We start from the raw sequence: 24,283 nt of genomic DNA, 5'->3' as shown, positions 1-24,283 counted from the left end.
CTTTCTTCAAGTTTGGACAGGAAATAGGGATGATAAGGAAAAAGTGCCTGCTTCCTGTCTTAACTGGGTACATTTCAGTCCCTAGCTCGTTGTCTGTGGACTCATGGAGAAGGGTGGTAGCCAAATGTGCCCCACCGACAAGGTTCTCAGTGTCATTCAGCTCCCCTAAGCATTGACAGTTTCCTTCCCATCTAGCTTCTTCCAGCCTTCAGGTGGGGACATCCATGCAACATCCCCGAAACCAGCATGCCTCTTTGCTCTCATATACTGCAGCAGTGCAGGCAAGACCAGAGTTTCCATTCTCATCTGTCCTCCACAGTCAGCTCTGGAACCAGCAATACATGTGAGATCCATGTCTGAAGGTGGGAGGGAGCCAGCCTGGACCTGTCCCCCTAGCAGTTGCCTACCATGTCGTTTCCCTCCAGTTCTCTTGTCCCTGCCAAGGTAGCGCTAGGACAGTGACCCTCTCAGCAGTCTGCAGTCGGTAGAGAAGTGGTTCTTAGCTACTCTGCAGGTGACGAACAGAGGATTGCTGAGGGAGACTTTACATTTAAGAAGAATGAAACAGCTAAGTCAATGCAAATCTGCATGTAACATCTTCCTATTTTAAAACTTATGTAAATTAGCTAAGATTCTGGTATGTTTTCAAACCTTTTCAATAAGAATTTTTCAGAATCTGTTTCCTGAAACAGATAATAGAAAATGCTCTATCCACCTTATGCTCATCCTACCCTACAAGAGAAAATGCTCAGTAAAATTTAAACAAGGTCTTAAAACAGAAATGAAAACTATTTGTCTTATTAAATTTTGGACAAGTACAGAATGGTTGCAATTGAGGAAAAAACCAAAATTTCCTTTATGAATTATTTCTTAAATAGTAGAACATGATCAAAGAAGAAATGAAATAATAATGTGAATTTCAGCCAAACTTATGCCCACATTTTTAATGTTGTTTGCTATTAACAGGATGAGCTGTTCCGTACTCTTGCAGCTTGTAAACTTATTGCACCGAGATACAGATGGCAGAGAAGCAGATGGGGACATACATGTCCGGTGACTTTAAAAGAAGGTAAAATTTTTCAAGGATTGCCAGAGTTTTCTGTGAGGTAAGTAAGATTTTCAGAATTTAATTTAAAAACTTGCCCATACCTCTTTTCAGTTGTTTATGATAATGTCATTTTTTAAGTTTTCTAGGTAAAATATACTGGCTTTCATCAGAAGAAGCATTAAAAACATTTTTATTGAACCCACGTCCCTATCTTCTTCCACCTATGCCAGCACCACCATTTAAAGTGTTCATATTTGGACCTCAGTCTTCAGGGAAAACAACACTTAGCAATCTGCTTGCAAAACATTACAAAGGAAAGGTAACTACTTAGCTAGCTACCTAACTAGCTTTCTACCTATCTATACTTGATTATACTTTGTGGGATTTTAGGACTTTTAGGATTTGTACTCAGTTTTCTTTTTTTTTTTTAACCCCCCCCCCAAACTCCAGCTTTAATAAATCATTCTTCTGATGCAGCTTGATAGGTGTTTCTTTCTTCTGTTTTTTTTTTAAGTTAAAAATTTCTTTTTAGCCACGCAGCGTAGCTTGTGGGATCTTAGTTCCCTGACCAGGGATTGAACCTGAGCCCTCAGCAGTGAAAGCACGGAGTCCTAACTGCTGGACCGCCAGGGAATTCCCTGTGCTTGGCTTTCTTAATTTTATACTGTCAACTGGGTAATTGTTCCACTGGGCTTAGAATGGGAAAGGCATCTTCCTCAATGCTTTAGTGCAGCTTCCAGACCATAGCCACTCCCGAAAGTCCCCAGATTTGACTGCTATGTCATGCAGACTGTGCCACCCATTACCTTTCTTGGTTTCACTCATCTCCTGTTCCCTGGGTTACACCCCTCCTGGCCCACCGACCCTTCCTCCACACACTCATTCCTGTCATCATTCTTGGTGATTTCACTATCTACAAAGATGACCCTCCCAACACATTGACCTGACAGTTCCTTGACCTCTCCCCTCAGTGATCTTATTCTCCACCCTCGGTAAGTGAAGAGAAATTACTTTTAGCTTAGACCAGAGTGATAGCAGTAGAGGTGGTAAGAAGTGGGCAGATTTGGGATATAATTTGAAGATAGAGCCAAAGGATTTGATGAGGGATTGGAATGTAGAGGAATTATATGAAGGCCAGTGTGGCTGGAGCATGTAGTGTGAAAGGAGGAACAGCACAAGGTGGAGATGGCTGAAGATGTAGTCAGACAGTGCAGGCCCTGGGAAGGAGTTTGAATTTATTCCAAATGCTATTAAATTCTTTTAAACACAGGGGTAACATTTCCTACTTGCTTTTCACTTTTTTATTGTAAAATATGACAAACGTACAGAAAAGTGAAGCTCATTGAAATATCACAAAACAAACCCCCATGTAACCACCACCTAGGTCAGACACGGAACCCCAGAAACCGCCTTATGCCTCTTTCTAATATCAGTCCTCTTACTCCTTCCACAAAGGTAACCACCGCCCTGAACTTTATGATACTCACTTCTGTACTTTTCTTTTATGGTTTTACCATGTAAGCACACATTCAAATACCATAGATTAGCTTTGCATATTTTTTTAACTTTATGGACTTAAAACAGTTTATGTTTTTTGTGTCTAGCTTCTTTCACTTAACATTATAATTGTGATATTTATGCATGTTATAGCTATAGCTTATTTTTATTGTTTTATTGTATTCTATTGATTGAATTATATTATGATTTATTATCCATTTGAGTGTCAATAAAACTTAGGTTGATTCAGTTTGGGGAATTGTGAATAACATTGCTATAAACAGTCTTGTACCTGTTTCTTGGTGTATACATGCATATCTTTATATAGTTTGAAGGTATATCTAGGAGTAAAATTTCTGGGACATAAGGTATACATACATAGTCAACTTGTGTAGAAAATGCCAAACTGTTTTCAAGACCAGTTCTACTAATTTACTATCCTACCAGCAGTGTATGAGAGTTCCACATTCCTGCCAACTTTTGTTATGGTCAGTCTTTCTAATTTTAGCCATGCTAGTGGGTATATCTCACTGAGGTTTTAATTTGCATTTCCCTGATGACTAATGAGGTTCAACATTTTTTCATATGTTATTCAGATATTCACTTTTTGAAGTGTTTGTTCACTTTGTTCAAGCCTCTTGCCCATTTTTAACTTTTTTGCATATTATTGGTAGGAGTTCCTTATGTTGTCTGTGTACAGTTTTTTTTATTATAAACATTATGACTATTTTCTAATAAACATTATGAATATTTTCTACCACTCTGTGGTTTGCCATTTCCCTTTTTATTTTTATTTATTTATTTATTTTTTTGCGGTACGCGGGCCTCTCACTGTTGTGGCCTCTCCCGTTGCAGAGCACAGGCTCCAGATGCGCAGGCTCAGTGGCCATGGCTCACGGGCCTAGCTGCCCCGCAGCATGTGGGATCTTCCCGGACCGGGGCATGAACCCGTGTCCCCTGCATCGGCAGGCAGACTCTCAACCACTGCGCCACCAGGGAAGCCCCTGTTTCCCTTTTTAAATGAAAAATGCACCATACTATATTCATTTAAAGTAAGTCATTGAGTCCTGCTTACACTAAAGAAGAGGGGAATTAGGCTTCACCTTCTGAAGAAAGGAATATTAAAGCATTTGTGGACATGTTTTAAGACCATCACAGTATGTGTCAGACAAAAGAATTATAATTTTAAAATGTAAAGAGTTTTTACAAATCAATATGTAAAAGCCCCAATGGAAAATGATAGTAAACAGGCAGTTCACAAAATAGTTGATCCAAATAGCCATTACACATGAGAAAAGGAGTATCACCTTGATAACCAGGGAGAGGCCAAAAAAAACAGATATATGTCATGTCAATCTCACTGTTGAAAAATCATATTAACGACCAGTATTGATGTGTGGCTAGGATTGGGAAAGTACATTTCTCATACATTGCTGGTTAGGGTATAATCATTAGGGATAGCAGTTGGAAATACATATAAAAGCCTAAAATCTATACATATCCTTTGAACTATATGTTTTTCCTGAAGAAACTATCAAAGACGTATACATAACTATGTTCTTCATAACCTAGTTTATAATAACAAAATCTTGTATATCTAAATATAATTGGTATTTTAGTTAAATATTAAGTTGTAATATATTCATCTAATACAGTACTGTTCATCCATTAAAAATGATGGTGTGGATGTATTTTTGTTGGCATGGAATAAAGTAATATAAGCATATTGAAGGAAAAGCAAAATTGAATCTAGAAGTATGGAAATATTATTTAAACTTAAAAGGCATATATAAATCTAACATCCCAACATTCAGTATTAAGTATATAATCTACCTAACAAAGGACTTATATTCAAAATATATGTAGAATTCTAACCTAATTTTTTAACTAGGCAGAAGTTGAACATATGCTTAAAAACATGTGGGTAAGTGAATGACCAATAAGCTCATAAAAAGAAGCTCAAAATTGTCAGTGATTAGGGAAATGTAAATTTAAACTGCAATGAGACTTCACACCAACTAGGGTGGCTAAAATGTGAAAGATTCACAAAACCAAGTGTTGGTGATGAGGTGGAATAACTTCAATTTTCATACTTTGCTGCTAGGACTTTAAAATAGCCTTAACCACTCTGGAAACTGTTTAGTGCTTTATTTATTATAAAGTCAAACATACACTTAATCATATGACCCAGTAATTCTACTCCTCAGCATTTATCCAAGAGATGTGAAAATGTAATGTCCACAAAAAGACTTTCTCACAAATGTTCATTGGTACTTTTAAATTGCCAAAACTGGAAATAACCCAAATGTCCATGATGAATGGATTAAAAACTATGGTATATTCATACAATGATACTACTCAAAAACAAAAAGGAATAGATTACTGAGATATACAGTTACACTGATGAATCTCAAAAACATTATGCTAAGGTAGGAAAGCTTGGAAAAGATTATACACTGTATGGTTCTATTTATATGAAATTCTAGAAAAGGCAAAACTAATTTATAGTGACAGAAAACAAAGTGGTTGCCAGGTGCCAGGAACTGACTATAAAGGGGGATGAGAGGGAACTTTTTGGGGTGATATAAATGTTCTATATTTTGATTGTGGTCGTCATGTATATATTTGTAAAAACTCATCAAACTCTGTACTTAAAATGGGTGCCTTTAATTATATGTAGATTATCCATAAAATGTTGATTTTAAAAATATACATGTAATTTGAATGTATATTACATGATCATACAAATATAAATATATATTTATATATATATTGAATTTCTGTGAAAGCAAGTACTCAAAAATCACTGAATTCTGAGAATAACATACCTCCAGCAGCATTAAGATTTTTGAGATGGATAGGTATAGCTATAGAAATAGATGTAGATGAACAGTGTGCTTAATATTCAGAGTAACTTGTGCTTATGTTGGTTTTCTCAAATATTCTTTGCAGGTAGTTGACTACGATAAACTTGTCCAACCACGTTTTGATAAAGCCCTCGAAACGCTAACCAGAAATACTATAGCTGAGGCCACTGAAGCAGCCATTAAAGCTGTGAAAGAGCGGCTTCTCTCAGAACTACAAGCTAAAAAACAAGGTGAACTATCTGTTTAAAATGTGTGTTTTAAGCTTAGGTCAACAGTTAAGCTTGACTACCTGAAGGCAAGAACTTGGTTTGCTTGTCTTGATATCCCTGGCGCCTTGCACACTGCATTGCAGCCTCTTAATAAGTGGTTGAAGAAATGAATATACATAAACCTGAATCTTACACAGAGAAAAAGATTTAAGTTCTGGACGACTAAGGAAAGGAATCAGAGTTTCCAAATTCAGATTTCTTTACTTTAATAGATCTGCTTGCTGGGCAGAGACTGAGCAGAATTTGCACCTTTATTTATACCAGTTGTGATGACAACACTTCACCTGACTTGTAGAGTTTGTGTTGTTGCTGTTGTTGCTGTTGTTTTAGGCTGTGTATCAGCCTTGATTGTAATTAAATATTTCTATTTGGGGAATATTAATTTCAAATCCAAAAGTTATAAAACAGTGAAACCGGAAAAAGACTTGGTGATCCATTAACACAATTACATAACTTTACAGATGAGGAAACAGAGGCACAGTAGGTTAAATGGCTTCCTGATATATTCACCCAGCTGGTGGCATAGCTGAGACTTGAACCCTCGTTTCCAAAGTCCCAGAGTTCTTTCTCTTGACCATTCTTCCTCTTCCTGAGTCTCACTGCTTATCATATTATTTTAAAATAGACACAGAGTTTTGGTCTGGGGTTGGGGGGAGGGCGAGTTTCTAGTTTTCTCCAGGAAAAATGAGAGTTTTCATTTCTTGGCTACTTTTGAAAATTTATTGATTGGTTTTGGTAGAATTTATATCTACCATTTAGAACACATGAAAGTAGTTTAATCTAAACATCTCTTCTTAATGGAATACTCTCAGTGCAGCACTTCCTGTACATTTTGTGGGATCTTCCTCACATTCAAAGATCTGGATCCAAAATTTGAGATTAGCTCCAGCAATTTTAGACTAGATTTAACCACCACTGTTTGGATTTCCCAGAAGCTGTGGCAGTATACTGTCATACTATAACCATCCTACTATATAATCATCCTACTATAACCATCACTGCCTCAATTTCAAATATTCTTTTCCTAATAAAATTTTCCTCATTACGAAAGAAATAATAGCTAAATTAATTGAGCATTTACTATATGCTGAGGCTATGCTAAATGCATTACATGTATTTTCGTATTTGATCCTCATAATAGACCTGTGAAGTAGGTTGTTGCTGTTGTTTGAAGTGTTAGCAGAAGGATTTCTTAAATATTTATGTCTAGACTAGGGTGGCAAACCCAGTTGCCAAGAGGGGCCAGGCAGGTAACATAAGTCAAGTAGCAAGTGGACAAGCTTTGTTTGCACCTTAAAAATGAAGTTATAAAATTATAACCTCAATAACCATATGGATAAGGTAGGTATTTATATCTCTATTTTTAGTGGATGAAGAAATTAAGGCTCAGAGGAGTTATATGATTTGACCACAGGCAGCAAGTGATGAGGATTCAAATCAGTGTCTGTATTCTTATCTCCTGTGTCTCTCAAGTGATCACAGAAAACTGGAAAAAGCACATGGAAGAAAAAGTCACTCATACTTACTCCCCAGAGATATTCACTGATAAGAATGTGATGCATGCTTCACCCTTCTCTCTTCTATTCATATTTGTAATGATTAATTATGGTCCTATGGCATATACAAAATTGCATTATCTCATTTTAAAATAATGCTTCTTTCTAATTAATATGTAATTATTGTCATAAATTTTGTGCTAGAGATCTAAATTCATTTTTTCTAAATGGTGAGGCATTTTACAAATAACACTTATTAAATTATCCATAATTCTACTGGATGTTTGAAAGGGCAACTTTATCTTAAGTTTGTGTGTGTGTAAACTTCTGAACTTTCTGTGATTTGATCTTTATATTACAACCTTTAATGCAAAATATTATTAAAATCTTATGATGCATTTTAAATCCAGTAATGCAAGTTCCTCCTCAAAACATTCTGTTTTAAAATTATTCCTGGGTATTCTTTCATTTATCCATAAAATGAGTACATACTGGGTGCCAGGAGCTGTACTAGGCTTTGGGATGCTTGGAGAATTTTGTCAAGTTTTACAGCAAATCCTAGTGGGAGGATTGTGTTAACATTCTACAATAAATTGATGAGGATTCACATCTTTACTATTAAATCTTCTCATGCAGACAGATTAAATCTCCATTTATTGGCCTAATACTTCTAACCTTCCTTAACATTTTATAACTTTCTTCATGTATTGTCAATACTTTTCTTAATAAGTTTATTTCTAGAAATTTTGTCATTTTGTTACTATTAAATGGGATTATTTTTCTATTACGTTTTCCAAGTAGTTATTACCTGTATGTTGGAAAGCTGTTTGATTTTTATGTTTCTTTGTAACAAGCCACCTTACTAAACTTACTTCCTAGTTTTGATAGATTTTTAGTTGAGTCTCTTGAGTTTTGCAGATAGCCAATCTTATCGTTTGAAAAGAAGCATAGTTTCAACTCCTTTTTTCCCAATATTTATGCTTATTTCCTTTCTTGAATAATTATGTAGGCTAGCAGTTCTAGAATGATGTTAAATGGTGGAAGTGATAGTGGGCCTCAGTAAAGGTATCTCGTCAATGTTTATTCATAACGTTATTAAATATTTTTATCCAGAATGGATGTTGGACATTATCACATGCCTTCTCAGAATCTATCAAGATGATCATAAAATTTCTAATCCGTTGACCTACTGATTTGATCAATTATACTAATATATTTTCCAACACTAAGCCATTCTTGTATTTCTGATTTTCTGAATTTCTTTTAGCTGTTAATCTAGAATTTTTTTTATACTCAGAAGTGTGATTCATTTATAGTTTGTGTGTGTGTGTGTGTGTGTGTGTGTGTACATGCTCTATTTGTCAGAATTTGCTATCAGAGTTTCACTAACTTTATATAAACTGGGAAGCTTGCCATCACTTTCTATGCTTGAAACTATTTAAATATCAAGGAAATTACTTCTTACATGGCAGTATTGAGCTTTTGCTAGGCAAAAACACATTTTTTGCCTAATAAATCTGCCTCTCTTCTTTATTATTAGCCTATAAACAAGTAAGAGAGGCCAACCAGGTGCCGGAGAGATTATAAAAAACAACATCAAAAAAACCAGCGTTGAAATAACATACCATCCAAATGATCATCTAGATGATAAAGAATGAATTTATTATATGATTTCAATTTCCTTAAATTTAGCAAGGCTGGATTTGTGACCTAAGATATGATCTATCCTGTAGAATCTTCCATGAGCACTTGAGAAGAAAGTGTATTATATTGTTTTTGGATGGAATGTCCTATAAATATCAATTAAGTCCATCTAGTCTAATGTGTCATTTAAAGCTTGTATGTCCTTATTTATTTTCATTTTGTATGATCAGTTCATTGGTGAAAGTGGGATGTTAAAGTCCCCTACTATTATTGTGTTACTGTCTATTTCCCCTTTTATGGCTGTTAGCACTAGATATCAATTACAGGAAAAAAACTGTAAAAATACAAACACATGGAGGTTAAACAATATGCTACTAAATAACCAAGAGATCACTGAAGAAATCAAAGAGGAAATCAGAAAATACCTAGAAACAAATGACAATGAAAACACGACAACCCGAAACCTATGGGATGCAGCAAAAGCAGTTCTAAGAGGGAAGTTTATAGCAATACAATCCTACCTTAAGAAACAAGAAACATCTCAAATAAACAACCTAACCTTGCACCTAAAGCAATTAGAGAAAGAAGAACAAAAAAACTCTCCAAAGTTAGCATAAGGAAAGAAATCATAAAGATCAGATCAGAAATAAATGAAAAAGAAATGAAGGAAACAATAGCAAAGACCAATAAAACTATGGTTCTTTGAGAAGATAAACAAAGTTGATTAACTATTAGCCAGACTCATCAAGAAAAAAAGGGAGAAGACTCAAATCAACAGAATTAGAAATGAAAATGGAGTAGTAACAACTGACAGTGCAGAAATACAAAGGATCATGAGAGATTACTACTATATGCCAATAAAATGGACAACCTGGAAGAAATGGATACATTCTTAGAAAAGCACAACGTTCTGAGACTGAACCAGGAAGAAATAGAAAATACGAACAGACCAATCACAAGCACTGAAATTGAGACTGTGATTAAAAATCTTCCAACAAACAAAAGCCCAGGACCAGATGGCTTCACAGGTGAATTCCATCAAACATTTAGAGAAGAGCTAACACCTATCCATCTCAAACTCTTCCAAAATATAACAGGGGGAGGAACACTCCCAAACTCATTCTACAAGGCCACCATCACCCTGATACAGAAACCAGACAAAGATGTCACAAAAAAAGAAACTACAGGCCAATATCACTAATGAAGATAGATGCAAAAATCCTCAACAAAATACTAGCAAACAGAATCCAACAGCACATTAAAAGGATCATAAACCACGATCAAGTGGGATTTATCCCAGGAATGCAAGGATTCTTCAATATACACAAATCAATCAATGTGATACACCATATTAACAAATTGAAGGATAAAAACCATATGATCATCTCAATAGTTGCAGAAAAAGCTTTCGATGAAAATCAACACCCATTTATTTTAAAAACCCTCCAGAAAGTAGGCATAGAGGGAACCTACCTCACCATAATAAAGGCAATATATGACAAACCCACAGCCAACATTGTTCTCAGTGGTGAAAAACTGAAAGCATTTCCTCTAAGATCAGGAGCAAGACAAGGGTGCCCACTCTCACCACTGTTATTCAACATAGTTCTGGAAGTTTTAGCCACAGCAATCAGAGAATAAAAAAAATAAAAGGAATCCAAATCAGAGAAGAAGTAAACCTGTTACTGTTTGCAGATGACATGGTACTATGCATAGAGAATCCTAAAAATGCTACCAGAAAACTACTAGAGCTAATCAATGAATCTGGTAAAGTAGCAGGATACAAAATTAATGCACAGGAATCTCTTGCATTACTATACACTAATGACGAAAATCCTGAAAGAGAAATTAAGGAAACACTCCCCTTTACCATTGCAACAAAAAGAGTAAAATACCTAGAAATAAACCTACCCAAAGAGACGAAAGACCTGTATGCAGAAAACTATAAGACACTGATGAAAGAAATACAAACAGATGGAGAGATATACCATGTTCCTGGATTGGAAGAATCAACATTGTGAAAATGACTCTACTACCCAAAGCCATCTACATATTCAATGCAATCCCTATGAAACTACCAATGGCATTTTTCATAAAACTAGAACAAAAAATTTCACAATTTGTATGGAAACACAAAAGACCCCAAATAACCAAAGCAATCTTGAGAAAGAAAAACGGAACTGGAGGAATCAGACTCCCTGACTTCAGACTCTACTACAAAGCTACAGTAATCAAGACAGTACGGTACTGGCACTAAAACAGAAATATAGATCAATGGAACAGAACAGAAAGCCTAGAGATGAACCCATGCTCATATGGTCACCTTATCTTTGATAAAGGAGGCAAGAACATACAATGGAGAAAAGACAGCTTCTTCAATAAGTGGTGCTGGGAAAACTGGACAGCTATATGTAAAAGAATGAAAATAGAACACTTTCTAACACCATACACAAAAATAAACTGAAAATGGATTAAAGACCTAAATGTAAGGCCAGATACTATCAAACTCTTAGAAGAAAACATAGGCAGAACACTCTATGACATAAATCACAGCAAGATCCTTTTTGACCCACCTCCTAGAGAAATGGAAATAAAAACAAAAATAAACAAATGGGACCTAATGAAACTTCAAAGCTTTTGCACAGCAAAGGACACCATAAACAAGATGAAAAGACAACCCTCAGAATGGGAGAAAATATTTGCAAATGAAGCAACTGACAAAGGATTAATCTCCAAAATATACAACCAGCTCATGCAGCTCAATATCAAAAAAACAAACAACCCAATCCAAAAATGGGCAGAAGACCTAAATAGGCATTTCTCCAAAGAAGATATACAGATTACCAACAAACACATGGAAGAATGCTGAACATCACTAATCATTAGAGAAATGCAAATCAAAACCACAATGAGGTATCACCACACCAGTCAGAATGGCCATCATCAAAAAATCTACAAACAATAAATGCTGGAGAGGGTGTGGAGAAAGGGAACCCTCTTGCACTGTTGGCAGGAATGTAAATTGATACAGCCACTATGGAGAATAGTATGGAGGTTCCTTAAAAAACTACAAATAGAACGGCCATATGACCCAGGAATCCCACTACTGGGCATATACCCTGAGAAAACCATAATTAAAAAAGAGTCATATTCCAAAATGTTCGTTGCAACACTATTTACAATAGCCAGGACATGGAAGCACCCTAAGTGTCCATTGACAGATGAATGGGTAAAGAAGATGTGGCACATATATACAATGGAATATTACTCAGCCATAAAAAGAAATGAAATTGAGTTATTTGTAGTGAGGTGGATGGACCTAGAGTCTATCATACAGAGTGAAGTAAGTCAGAGAAAAACAAATACCGTATGCTAACACATATATATGGAATCTTAAAAAAAGGTTCTGATGAAGCTAGGGGCAGGACAGGAATGAAGACGCAGATGCAGAGAATGGACTTGAGGACACGGGGAGGGGGAAGGGTAAGCTGGGACGAAGTGAGAGAGTGGCATGGACATATATACACTACCAAATGTAAAATAGATAGCCAATGGGAAGCAGCTGCATGGCACAGAGAGATCAGCTTGGTGCTTTGTGTCCACCTAGAGGGGTGGGATAGGGAGTGTGAGAGGGAGACACAAGATGGAGGGGATATGGGGATATATGTATACGTATAGCTGATTCACTTTTTTATAGAGCAGCAACTAACACAACGTTGTAAAGTAATTATACTCCAATAAAGATGTTAAAAAGAATGAATTTATGTATTTATCATATTATCTTCAAAATTAAGACCAAAATTAAAGATAAATACTCTTGGACAACTCACAAACTAAAGCCTGAGAAGTATTGACCCAGACTACTAAGGTGGCTTGTTACTCAATCTGTTTGAGCCTGGATAAAATGCATTTGTTAATTCATTCAAAAATGAATTCTTTAATTCATTCAAAAACACTTGAGTACCTTCTTGTATTAGACATGATTCTAGACCCTGAGCAACAGAGGTGAACAAGACACTTGAAGCTCCTGTCCTTGAGGTGGTTACATTTTAATGGGGGGTAGAGGGGGAAAAAGTAAACAGATAGAAAAAATATATAACACAGTAATCGGGCAGGTGGTGATTGTGGTAGGGGCACTGGAGTGTTAAGATAACCAGGGAAGACATCTTTGAAGAGGGAACATTTAACTGAAACGTGGATGGAGAGAGGAAGCAGGGCTTCTGGAGGATGAACAGTGTTCTGTAATGTTTCTCGGAGTCTGTAGTGATTCCTTTCACATCAAATTGTGGCATGATATCACAGATTTTACATCTTTCCACAAATTGCCTTTTCTCACTGGACTATAGAAATAGATGATATCTCTTATATGCTACAAACCTAAATCTCTTTTCAAATTCACTAATTATTCCAAATCTGACAATAAGGTAACCCTTTTTAACATTTAAAAAATTGGAATTTGTTTGCTAGGGGTTTTACTCCTATATATATATATTTTTTTGGATTTTATTTTATTTTTTTATATAGCAGGTTCTTATTAGTTATCCATTTTATACATATTAGTGTATATATGTCAATCCCAATCTCCCAATTCATCACACACTCCAATATATTTTTAAGAAATTTTGTCAGTGGAGAATACTGAGGTTTTTTAAGACAGAAAATTATATAATAATACAGAGGATGGCAGCTAATATGGAGCAGGCTTCCTGTGTGCCAAGCCTTTTCTAAGTTCATTGTTTACACCCATTATCTCAGTTAATGTTGCAGTGATGTTTTCAGTTTAATTATCCTCATTTTGCCCACTAGAAGCTTAGACAAGGAGACCAAATGATTCACCAAAGCCACACTGAGTCAGAACTCACACGCCCAAGGCTGTCTACCCACCCCCAGCTACCTTTTGCTAACACAGCCAATTACTCTCTTTCAGCCCAGTCAACTTCAAAAGACCCTCAAAGAGAATTTGAAAGGAAGGAAAATGAGTTCCCAACTGATGCATATAAAAGCTCAGAAGAGTTGCATCTGTCATTTGATGAAGATGATAAAGAAAATGTTGCTAATATTATTAGCCAAATCTTTTCTAATATAAACAGATTAGCTGATAAAGCACATTATTCTTTCACTGCAGTGTTCACTCTTGAATCCCAAAGAGAAAGCTCTTTAGAGGACAGTGAAGAAGCCAAAATGAAGTCAGATGATAAAGACGGTCACAAAATGAGCTGCTAATGCCATGCTTGTGGATCTTATTCCCATTTATTCCATATTTTATCATGTTTATATTGAAGCTTAAAATTACCCACCCCCTCCCTCAAGTTGGAAACTTTAAGAGAAAAAGAGTTAGCTTCTCTCTTACAGATTTAAACTGAGCAGCTGTAGAACAGAAATAGATTTACCAGAATGAAGAAGAAAATAGAACCCAGCAAGCCTAATACAGTTAGAACGCCCCCCAGATTTTTTTGTATGTTTCCAGACGTGACACAATTATTATCATACAATAATAAATTTTCTTAAAAGCTCTCTGCTTCCTTTAATGGGTTGGAATCAGAGCATCATAAACCCAAAGTTGTAGCAATGAAATGTTATCATTTAGTGCTATTTACCCTTATAAAACTTTTCCATTTATATAATCAAGAGCATACAATATAAACTATCTTTATTTTTTATTTATAATGTTACATTTAATTATATAATTTCATTAGAAAATATTTTAACCCTCCTTTAAAATTACTGCACAATTTCCCTATTTATAGGTAATAGGTTTAACTAGTTCATTACATCGAAAACTTAAATTATTTTTTTGCTACTAATACAAATAATGCTCCAGTAAATTTTTTTCCAATGAATTTTCTACATGAAGTTTTGTCTGCATGTTGACATAAGTGGAGTCACTAGTTTGATGAGTATGAAGCTACAGACAGTCAAATTGCTTTGCATAAAGTTGTTCCAAATTATGTTCCCGTCAGGAATATACAAACTACATGTTATAGTTTCCTCGGTATTTTCTCTTTTTAAATATTATTTTAGTTTTTATTTGACTATTTCTGAAGTTTAGTATTTTAATACTGTGTTAGCCATTTATATTTCTTCTTTTCTGAGGTGACCATTTTTGTCTTTTGCCCATTTTTCTAAATTGTATCAGTTATATGGTTCCTATATACATTTTCTATATTACTCACTTATTTTTCATATTTTTTTTCCAAATTGGGTGGTTTGTCTTTTAAATCAGCTTGCTGTTTTTGAAGTAGAGGAATTTTTCACATTTTCATAGTCAAATCATTACTTCCCCTTTGTTGATTTCTTCCATTTACTTTCAGGCTTAAAAAGTCTTCCTCTCAACCAGAGATTTAATATATATACTTATATTCTTTTTTTTATTGGTCTGACCTTTTTGTATTTAATTTTTAATTGCATATATAATTTATTGTGTTATATAATGTAGGGCTGATCTTTTCTATTTGGTTTCTCCTCCTGATTCAGATAGACGTGTCTTTGCCTTGTGTTTATTTCAAGCTGAGTAGGAATTGAACTGGGCACTGTCAGAAACTTATATATGACACTCCTCCTCCCCCAGCATGCATGCGCACACACACACTTAACAGAAGACCCAGAAATTAAAATTTTGGCCAAGTGGCATCTGGGAACCCCATCTCTGCTGCTGCGGAATTCCCAGCACCAGTACATACACAAAGGGAGCCCCTCCCTTGTATTATCTGTTCCCTCTTTGGGGGAAGCTGTCCAAGATAGAAGCAGTCATCAGTGCCTCTACCCACTGCTAGAGGGATGCCAACACTGCCAGTGTACCCTGGTAAAAGGCACCCTTTCTCCCCCCTGTGTCTGAGATAAGCACAGCCTTTACCTCTTGGAGCCAAGAGTCTGTTAGTTACCTAAGGAAGGGAAAATTTGATTTTTTTTTTCAATTTACATCCACTGGCATTATATGAAACTGAAATTACTCTTGGTTTTGTCATAAGTTAAGTCATTATCTTTATTTTCTACTGCTGATAGATATGTTTACCTATTTGATTATTATGGTTGTTATTTTAATTTTTTAAGAAATTGGGAACATGAGTCCTGGGTCCCTGGACCCATACCACAATCTTCTTTGGGATTCACCTACACTTTAAATACTGTTCTTTACGTGTTAACAGAGTTTTATTCACAGATGAAAAAGAAACAAGTAAAATGTCTACACTTCAAAGAAGTCAACAAGACTCTAGTCAAGATCTAATGTTGGATTCAAAAAAAGGTAAATTAACATTTGGGTAATTTGGTTCTCTTAGACTGTGGATCTAAAAATCACAAATAGTTCCTTTAGAATTTTGAAGGAGTAACATGTGTGTGGTTTTTTTTGAAAAAAGTATTATTAATATCCACTTACTTTATCTTAAAGGCTACTATAATATGAACAGTTAGACATGCAGGAACACAGAAAAAATAACATGTGATATATTGTTTTTGTGAACAAGAATATTGAGAAGATAGGAGATCTATTTTTTCTGCCATTCCTGGCATGTGGCTACTGTAATAATTCACAAGATGGCTGCTAGCGTGCCAGCCATCATATCAGTGTGCAGGAAAAGGGAAAAGACAAGGGACAAAAAATTGGCATTCCATCCAGCTGAGTTGTTCCTCTTTAAATAGAAAACAAGAAGACTCACCGCCTCCCCTTCCCAAATTTTTCTTGCATCTTATCTACCAGCCATCCAAACAATAAGGGAAGTTAGGAGATGTAGTGTTTTTAGCTAGGCACATGGCTGACCCTAACAAAATCAGGGTTCTGTTACTAAGGAAAAGGAGACCAGTTATTGGATAGACCACTAGCATCTTCTGTCACATTTAGTACCTTTGCCTGGCTATTTCTGCCTCCTCATGTCCTCTTTCCCTGGCTATCGGAAGATCTTGGGTTCCTGCCTCTTCCACTCTGGCTCTCCAGAAACTGCTGGCTCTCTCTATCCCTGAGAACAGACTTCTCACTTTATGACAGGGATGGCAGCAGGCAGCTGCTCTTCAAAGGTCCTTTGGGGTTTTTCTGGGCAAGGATCAATTGGGCTCTCGCATGAGACCCTGATGGATAGAGCCTTGGGGCAGCTCAGGAGGCACTATTGGAAAGGCAGAGGTAGAGGAGTCAGGTGGAGCTGCCAATCTCATGTCCCATTAGAGGAGTGGATGAATGTTTATATCATGGTGCAGCCTGTGAGCCAGCTCAGTCGTGTAAGGAAACATTCAGCACACAATGAGACAAGAATCAAGTCTAACACTTCAAAAACCAGCCTATGCCACCCTTTCTTCCATCCCCTCCAACTTGCCTACCTCCCGTCCTCTTATTGTCGCATTTAGTCTCATGCTTATAATTGGAAGTATTTATTTTGTTTTCTGACTCATTCCCTAGATGCCCAAGTTTTAGCCTGACCCCTGGAAGCCTTTGTTTCCTACGTCTTCTCCGTGGCTTCCTGAGTTTTGACTCCTGCCTGACATGACTTTTTTCATGCCTCATTCACTTCCATTCTGATGCACTGGCTTTAAGCCACTGCTCTGTTATTTTATGATTCCTGACTTATTTCCCATCCAGTCTATTTCTCCCTTTTTCGGGCATGTGCTGCAGGAACACAAAGAGTACTTCCTTGGGTTAGGTATTTACAATCATGTTCTATTGCAAATAGCATTGTTTACTAAAATTATTAATGGCGTTAATTTATTGATTTATTTTACTTTAGATGTAATAGAATATGTGATAGAGGAGGTAACTGCAGATCATCCAGAAGTTCTTTCCATAATAAAGGAGACGGTTGAAATGGCAAAGGACATGAACTTTGAACAGCCACATGAAAAAATTGCTGAAATCTTAGACGAAGTTCTCCAAGAGGTAAGAAATCCAGGCTCTTTATTTTTATCATTGATTTCACAGTAACTGAGAAAATGTTAACCTAGTATATGTACAATTATTTTAGAATCCTGTATGACAGTGTTGAAATCTGTAGCCTTCAAATTCATGTGCATTTTACAGTCAACATTGTTATGTGTAATGTACCCCAGTGAACAGTTGCTTATAAATTTTCAATAATTATCAACAAATGTGCAATATAATTTCATAGCTTTGACATTTATTCTTCATTAACTTTTATTGTCTTTAATTCAGTCCAGTTGGTTAAAAGATAGTTTATATGAAGCAAGTACCAAAGTTACTTTTTCATCTATGAGCCGGTTATTTGTAAACCAAGACAAATTTTGCTCCCTAGCTAACTAATTTCATCCAGCCACCTTGAACATGTTCATGGGGGAGATGGATGGACACACCACGGATTTTCCAATCTAAGGGGAAAATAAAGCCTCAGGTACTATGTCCTACCCATATCAAATCAGAAGGCTTATAAAGACCATATGGATCTGTTTTGTACAGAGTGCTTGGGTAAGCGTTCAGAGCAAAAGTTAAAGAGAACAAATCAGTTTTGGTCGTTCAATGAACTTATGTATTTCTCTGTAATTTGAAAATGATGTAATTTAAAATCATGAGAAGAAAAAAAATGTTCTCTGAGAGTATAGAACCACTCTGTAACACATTGGGTGAAATCCTTGAGCCCCAGGCTCTACCGAAGGCAAATTGTTATCCCCCTCTGAGCTTCCCAAAGAGATCTTTCAACTTCTATATCTCTTCAGGTTGTTCTGTCCTCAATTTATTTCTTCAGAAACATTCTGAGTACCTACTGTGCTAGAGCCTGGGGACACAAAGATGAATTAAACATAGCTCTTTCCGTTAAGGAGCTATCAGTCAGGTAGGAAAGGCTGACATAGAATCCAATAATTAACTCTCATGTGCTAAGTGGTAACTAGATATGTACAAGGTATAGGAATGTCAGGAAGGTCAAGGCTATTATCTCATCCTGGGAGGTGAGACAGAGCATCCCAAAGGAGGAGATATCCAAGTCAGGGATGTCTTTAGCACTGTGAACATCCCATCCTTGCCCTTCACTGATAATTTGCTCCATTCTTTCCAGTGTTTATTCTGGAGGATACAAATCTACAGGGAGTACTACTAAAACACTTCTGATGTAGTAATATGAGTAGTGTCAATAGATGGTAAACTGTGAGTCTGGGATTGTGAGGGAGTTTAAATCACGTGAGATTTTAACATCAAAGCTCATATCAGATTGTCTTTTTCAAGAGAACAGAGACCAATGCAGGACACTGTTCTACCTGTCATCAATTTTCATGATCTCTGAGTAGGAAACCTATTTTTAAAAACTAGGTCATTACTAATTTCTTACATGTAAAGACAAAATCTTATTAAGGTATCTTTCTTAAATTAGTTTATAGATTTGATGCAATTATAATAAAAATGTCAATGTATTTTGAAAACTGACAAATGTCTCTAAAATTTATTTGGGAGAACCAATAGTTGAGAATTGGTAAGAACAGTCTGGCAAAGTATAACAGAGAGAGACTTGCTCTACCAACTAGTAAAATGTGATGTTACAGTGCTTTATAAGCCTGATAATCATACAAGAACTAACAGAACCACAGAGCAGGCACAGAAACAGACCTCAGTATAGATAAAAACTGAGTGTATACTAAGGTTTACATCACAACCCAAAAGGAAAGGAAGAATTATTTAATAGTGTTGATAAAATTAACTGGTAGGATAAAAACAATTTAGATTCTCAGCTTATATCAAAATTAATTCCGTATTAATTGTTAAATGTAAAAATAGCATGTTTTTACCCAGAAGGAAGTGTAGTGATATTGAAATGATCTTAGAATGGTCAAGTACTCTAGGCACAAATGCCATGGAAGAACTCTTAGAGCAAAATCTCAATGAAGATGCTACTTAACAATGATTCCCTTTCCTTAAAAAATGCACCATGAAAATCAAAATTTTAAAGGAAACATCAAACTGGGGAAAGTATTTATAATAAATATGACACATTAATTCCTCATTATAAAGATTTCTTACAAATCAAGGAAAATCTAATACCAATGTAAAAAACAGACAAAGACATAAACAGATTATTTCATCAAAGAAGAAATACAAATGGTTAACTGAAAAATTTTAATGTTCAAGTGTCAATAAAAATACGAAAAAAGACAATTTCTTACCTGTCAAATTGGCAAAGATTTTTTTAAAACTTATAACAATCCATACTAATGAGGCTGTAATGATATAGTCACATAGGAGTGAAAATTGTTATAGACATTATGGAAGCAACATGACAATGTATATAAAAAGCCTTTAAAATGTTCATTCCTTTATTCGTTTTGACCTAAAAACACTTTTTATAGGAATCTAACCTAAAGAAATATATACTTAGACAAAGATTTATATATGCAGATGTCCATCATATCATCACAATGTTATAATAAAATTATAAGTTATATAAATGTTTAACATGAAGAGGATGATTAAACAAATTAGGGTTTATTCATTTGACTAAATACTATGAAGCCATTAAATTTTTTTCAAAAAAATTGAATGAGATAGGGAAACTATAAATTATATGTTGATGTTGTTTTAATTTTCATATCTTTGAAACTTAGTAAAATTTTTTAACCATTTATATTGTTTCCAGTTTTATTGATATACAATTGACATATAAGATTGTATTCGTTTAAAATGTACAACATAATGATTTGATATTTGTATATATTGCAAAATGATTACTACAATAAGTTTAGTTAACATGGTCACCTCACATAGTTACATTTGTGTGTGTGTGTGTGTGTGTGTGTGTGTGTGGTGAGAACTTTTAAGATCTACTCTCTTAGCAACTTTCAAATATACACTACAATATTATTAACTATAGTCACCATGCTGTACATTACATGATTAGGATTTATTTATCTTATAACTGGATGTTTGTACCTTTTGACCACCTTCACCCATTTCCCCACCTCCAGCCCTGTCTCTGGCAATCACCAATCTGTTCTCTGTTTCTATGAATTTGGTTTTTCTAGATTCCACAAATAAGTGAGATCATGTAGTATTTGTCTTTCTCTAACTTATTTCACTTATACTTCTTCATTATAGCTTTTTTCCCCCAATTCTATTATGTGAAACATTTCAAAGTGTTAAAATTCTTTTTTTCAAAATACTCTTCATTCAGATGGAAATTCAAAAAGCAGGTAATCTTAAATTCTACATAGGCCAGAGAGTTACACCAGTCTTCTTGAGATTTCTTCCCCTTTGACTTCTAATATTCTGTGATTTCCTGATGGCGCACAAACTTGTTTAAAGCCTTCAGAATTGGTATATTCATAGATCCTCATCTAATCTCCATACTTGTGTTGACGTTATTATTATTGGGTGGCAGGTAGAAGCCTTTCACATTGAAGGCTGAAAAGCAAAAGGGAAGTGAAGAGCATTGTCACTAAAAAAGGCAAACTGGGCTAGGACCTTGCTACTCAAAGAGTGGACCAAGGACCATTGTCACCTAAGAGCATGTTAGAAATACAGACTCTTGGGCCTTACCCTAGACCTTCTGAATCAGAATTTGGATTCTGTAATACTGAATAACATATAGTAAGCATGTATTGTTATATTTATTTAAGAAAGGCTTTTGCTTCCTGTCCTTAACTTTTAAAACTTATAGTTTTATTGCTTTAAAATTAAGTTTCTCTTTTAAAATTAAGTGGCTCTTTTTATTTCCTTCTGAAAGTCAGAAAAACTCAAAAGATACTTGATTAAGGTCCACAAAAGTAATATATCAAGGTAGCATCCTTTACTTGGGTAGATATGATGGTAATTTCAGTTTGCTGTTTTTCACAGGTAGTTGAAGAAAACAAGAATAGGTTTTATGGTGCCCCAAAATATGGAGGATGGATACTGGACAACTACCCTATTATGAAAGAACTGTGGATGGTCTTAGTCGACAAAGGAATTCTACCTGATTTAGTCATCTGTTTATCAGACACAGAAAACAATGGTTGGTAAATATTTATCATGTCAATTTAAAGTGAAGTTTTTATTGCTGATAATATTTTTAGTTAAAATATAAAATGAAAAACACTCCACCTTCCCTATGTACAAATACCACACCAGTAGTCCCTTCATGACCTAGAGGTACACAAAAGGAGGCATCCATCCACTGAGTAGGTGGCCACAGATGGTGTGGGATCACCTGATGTTCCAGCAGGCCCTTACAATTATTCTTTGGAGCTGAGAATCTAACACCCCATCCCAGTCAGCATTGTAACTTCTAAATGAAAAATATATGAGGCTGAGGGCAAAACTATATATTAGTCCTTCTTCACCTTAAATGGGAAATACTAAGTACATAAAGATAGCAGAACTAAATTTTAATTGTTCTGTCACTTTGTATAAAGCTATAGTAATCAAAACAGTATGGTACCACCAGAAAAGCAGACACATAGTCCAATGGAACAGAACAGAGAACCCAGAAGTAAACTCACACATATAACGGTCAACTAATCTTTGATGAGGGGGCCAAGAATATTCTGTAATTTTGCATCTTAAGGAAATATATTTGAAAAGAGAATTTCCATGGAGAGAATATATTATACTACCTCTTTTTATGTTTTAGTTATTTATGACATGCCCATATACACCTTTTAAAAAGGATTTAAAAATCTCTGGCATTCCTATATACTAATGATGAAAAATCTGAAAGTGAAATCAAGAAAACACTTCCATTTACCATTGCAACAAAAAGAATAAAATATCTAGGAATAAACCTACCTAAGGAGACAAAAGACCTGTATGCAGAAAATTATAAGACACTGATGAAAGAAATTAAAGATGATACAGACAGATGGAGAGATATACCATGTTCGTGGATTGGAAGGATCAACATTGTGAAAATGACTCTACTACCCAAAGCAATCTACATATTCAATGCAATCCCTATCAAACTACCACTGGCATTTTTCACAGAACTAGAACAAAAAATTTCACAATTTGTATGGAAACACAAAAGACCCCGAATAGCCAAAGCAATCTTGAGAACGAAAAACGGAGCTGGAGGAATCAGGCTCCCTGACTTCAGACTATACTACAAAGCTACAGTAATCAAGACAGTATGGTAGTGGCACAAAAACAGAAAGATAGATCAATGGAACAGGATAGAAAGCCCAGAGATAAACCCACGCACATATGGTCACCTTATCTTTGATAAAGGTGGCAGGAATGTACAGTGGAGAAAGGACAGCCTCTTCAATAAGTGGTGCTGGGAAAACTGGACAGGTACATTTAAAAGTATGAGATTAGATCACTCCCTAACACCATACACAAAAGTAAGCTCAAAATGGATTAAAGACCTAAATGTAAGGCCAGAAACTATCGAACTCTTAGAAGAAAACATAGGCAGAACGCTCTATGACATAAATCACAGCAAGATCCTTTCTGACCCACCTCCTAGAGAAATGGAAATAAAAACAAAAATAAACAAATGGGACCTAATGAAACTTCAAAGCTTTTGTACAGCAAAGGAAACCATAAACAAGACCAAAAGACAACCCTCAGAATGGGAGAAAATATTTGCAAATGAAGCAACTGACAAAGGATTAATCTCCAGAAATTTACAAGCAGCTCATGCAGCTCAATAACAAAAAAACAAACAACCCAATCCAAAAATGGGCAGAAGGCCTAAATAGACATTTCTCCAAAGAAGATATACAGACTGCCAACAAACACATGAAAGAATGCTCAATATCATTAATCATTAGGGAAATGCAAATCAAAACTACAATGAGATATCATCTCACACCAGTCAGAATGGCCATCATCAAAAAATCTAGAAACAATAAATGCTGGAGAGGGTGTGGAGAAAAGGGAACACTCTTGCACTGCTGGTGGGAATGTGAATTGGTTCAGCCACTATGGAGAACAGCATGAACATTCCTTAAAAAACTACAAATAGAACTGCCATATGACCCAGCAATCCCACTACTGGGCATATACCCTGAGAAAACCAAAATTCAAAAAGAGTCATGTACCAAAATATTCATTGCAGCTCTATTTACAATAGCCCGGAGATGGAAACAACCTAAGTGCCCATCATCGGATGAATGGATAAAGACGATGTGGCACATATATACAATGGAATATTACTCAGCCATAAAAAGAAACGAAATTGAGCTATTTGTAATGAGGTGGGTAGACCTAGAGTCTGTCATACAGAGTGAAGTAAGTCAGAAAGAAAAAGACAAATACCGTATGCTAACACATATATATGGAATTTAAGAAAAAAAAATGTCATGAAGAACCTAGGGGTAAAACAGGAATAAAGACACAGACCTACTGGAGAACAGACTTGAGGATGTGAGGAGGGGGAATGGTGAGCTGTGATAGGGCGAGAGAGAGGCATAGACATATACACACTAACAAACGTAAGGTAGATAGGTAGTGGGAAGCAGCCGCATGGCACAGGGATATTGGCTGGGTGCTTGTGACCGCCTGGAGGGGTGGAATAGGGAGGGTGGGAGGGAGGGAGACGCAAGAGGGAAGAGATATGGGAA

The 24,283-nt window shown here is 35.6% G+C and overlaps 1 protein-coding gene across 1 annotated transcript in view; it reads left to right on the top strand.

The window, feature by feature from the left end:
• AK9 (adenylate kinase 9) overlaps positions 1–24,283 on the top strand; it is a gene marked incomplete at its 3' end in the record, with an annotated part of 120,560 nt that overhangs the window by 32,073 nt on the left and 64,204 nt on the right. Inside the window, exons 11-16 of the mRNA XM_079939416.1 lie at positions 967–1,106; positions 1,187–1,367; positions 5,498–5,642; positions 15,981–16,064; positions 17,533–17,681; positions 21,576–21,732. Coding sequence (XP_079795542.1) covers positions 967–1,106; positions 1,187–1,367; positions 5,498–5,642; positions 15,981–16,064; positions 17,533–17,681; positions 21,576–21,732 — 856 coding nt within the window. The remainder of the gene's footprint in view (positions 1–966; positions 1,107–1,186; positions 1,368–5,497; positions 5,643–15,980; positions 16,065–17,532; positions 17,682–21,575; positions 21,733–24,283) is intronic.

This window comes from Stenella coeruleoalba (genome assembly GCF_951394435.1).
Source record: "Stenella coeruleoalba genome assembly, chromosome: 12".
NCBI lineage: Eukaryota > Metazoa > Chordata > Mammalia > Artiodactyla > Delphinidae > Stenella > Stenella coeruleoalba.
Note: the sequence above shows the minus strand (reverse complement) of the source record. Positions and strands in the feature narration are given on the sequence as shown.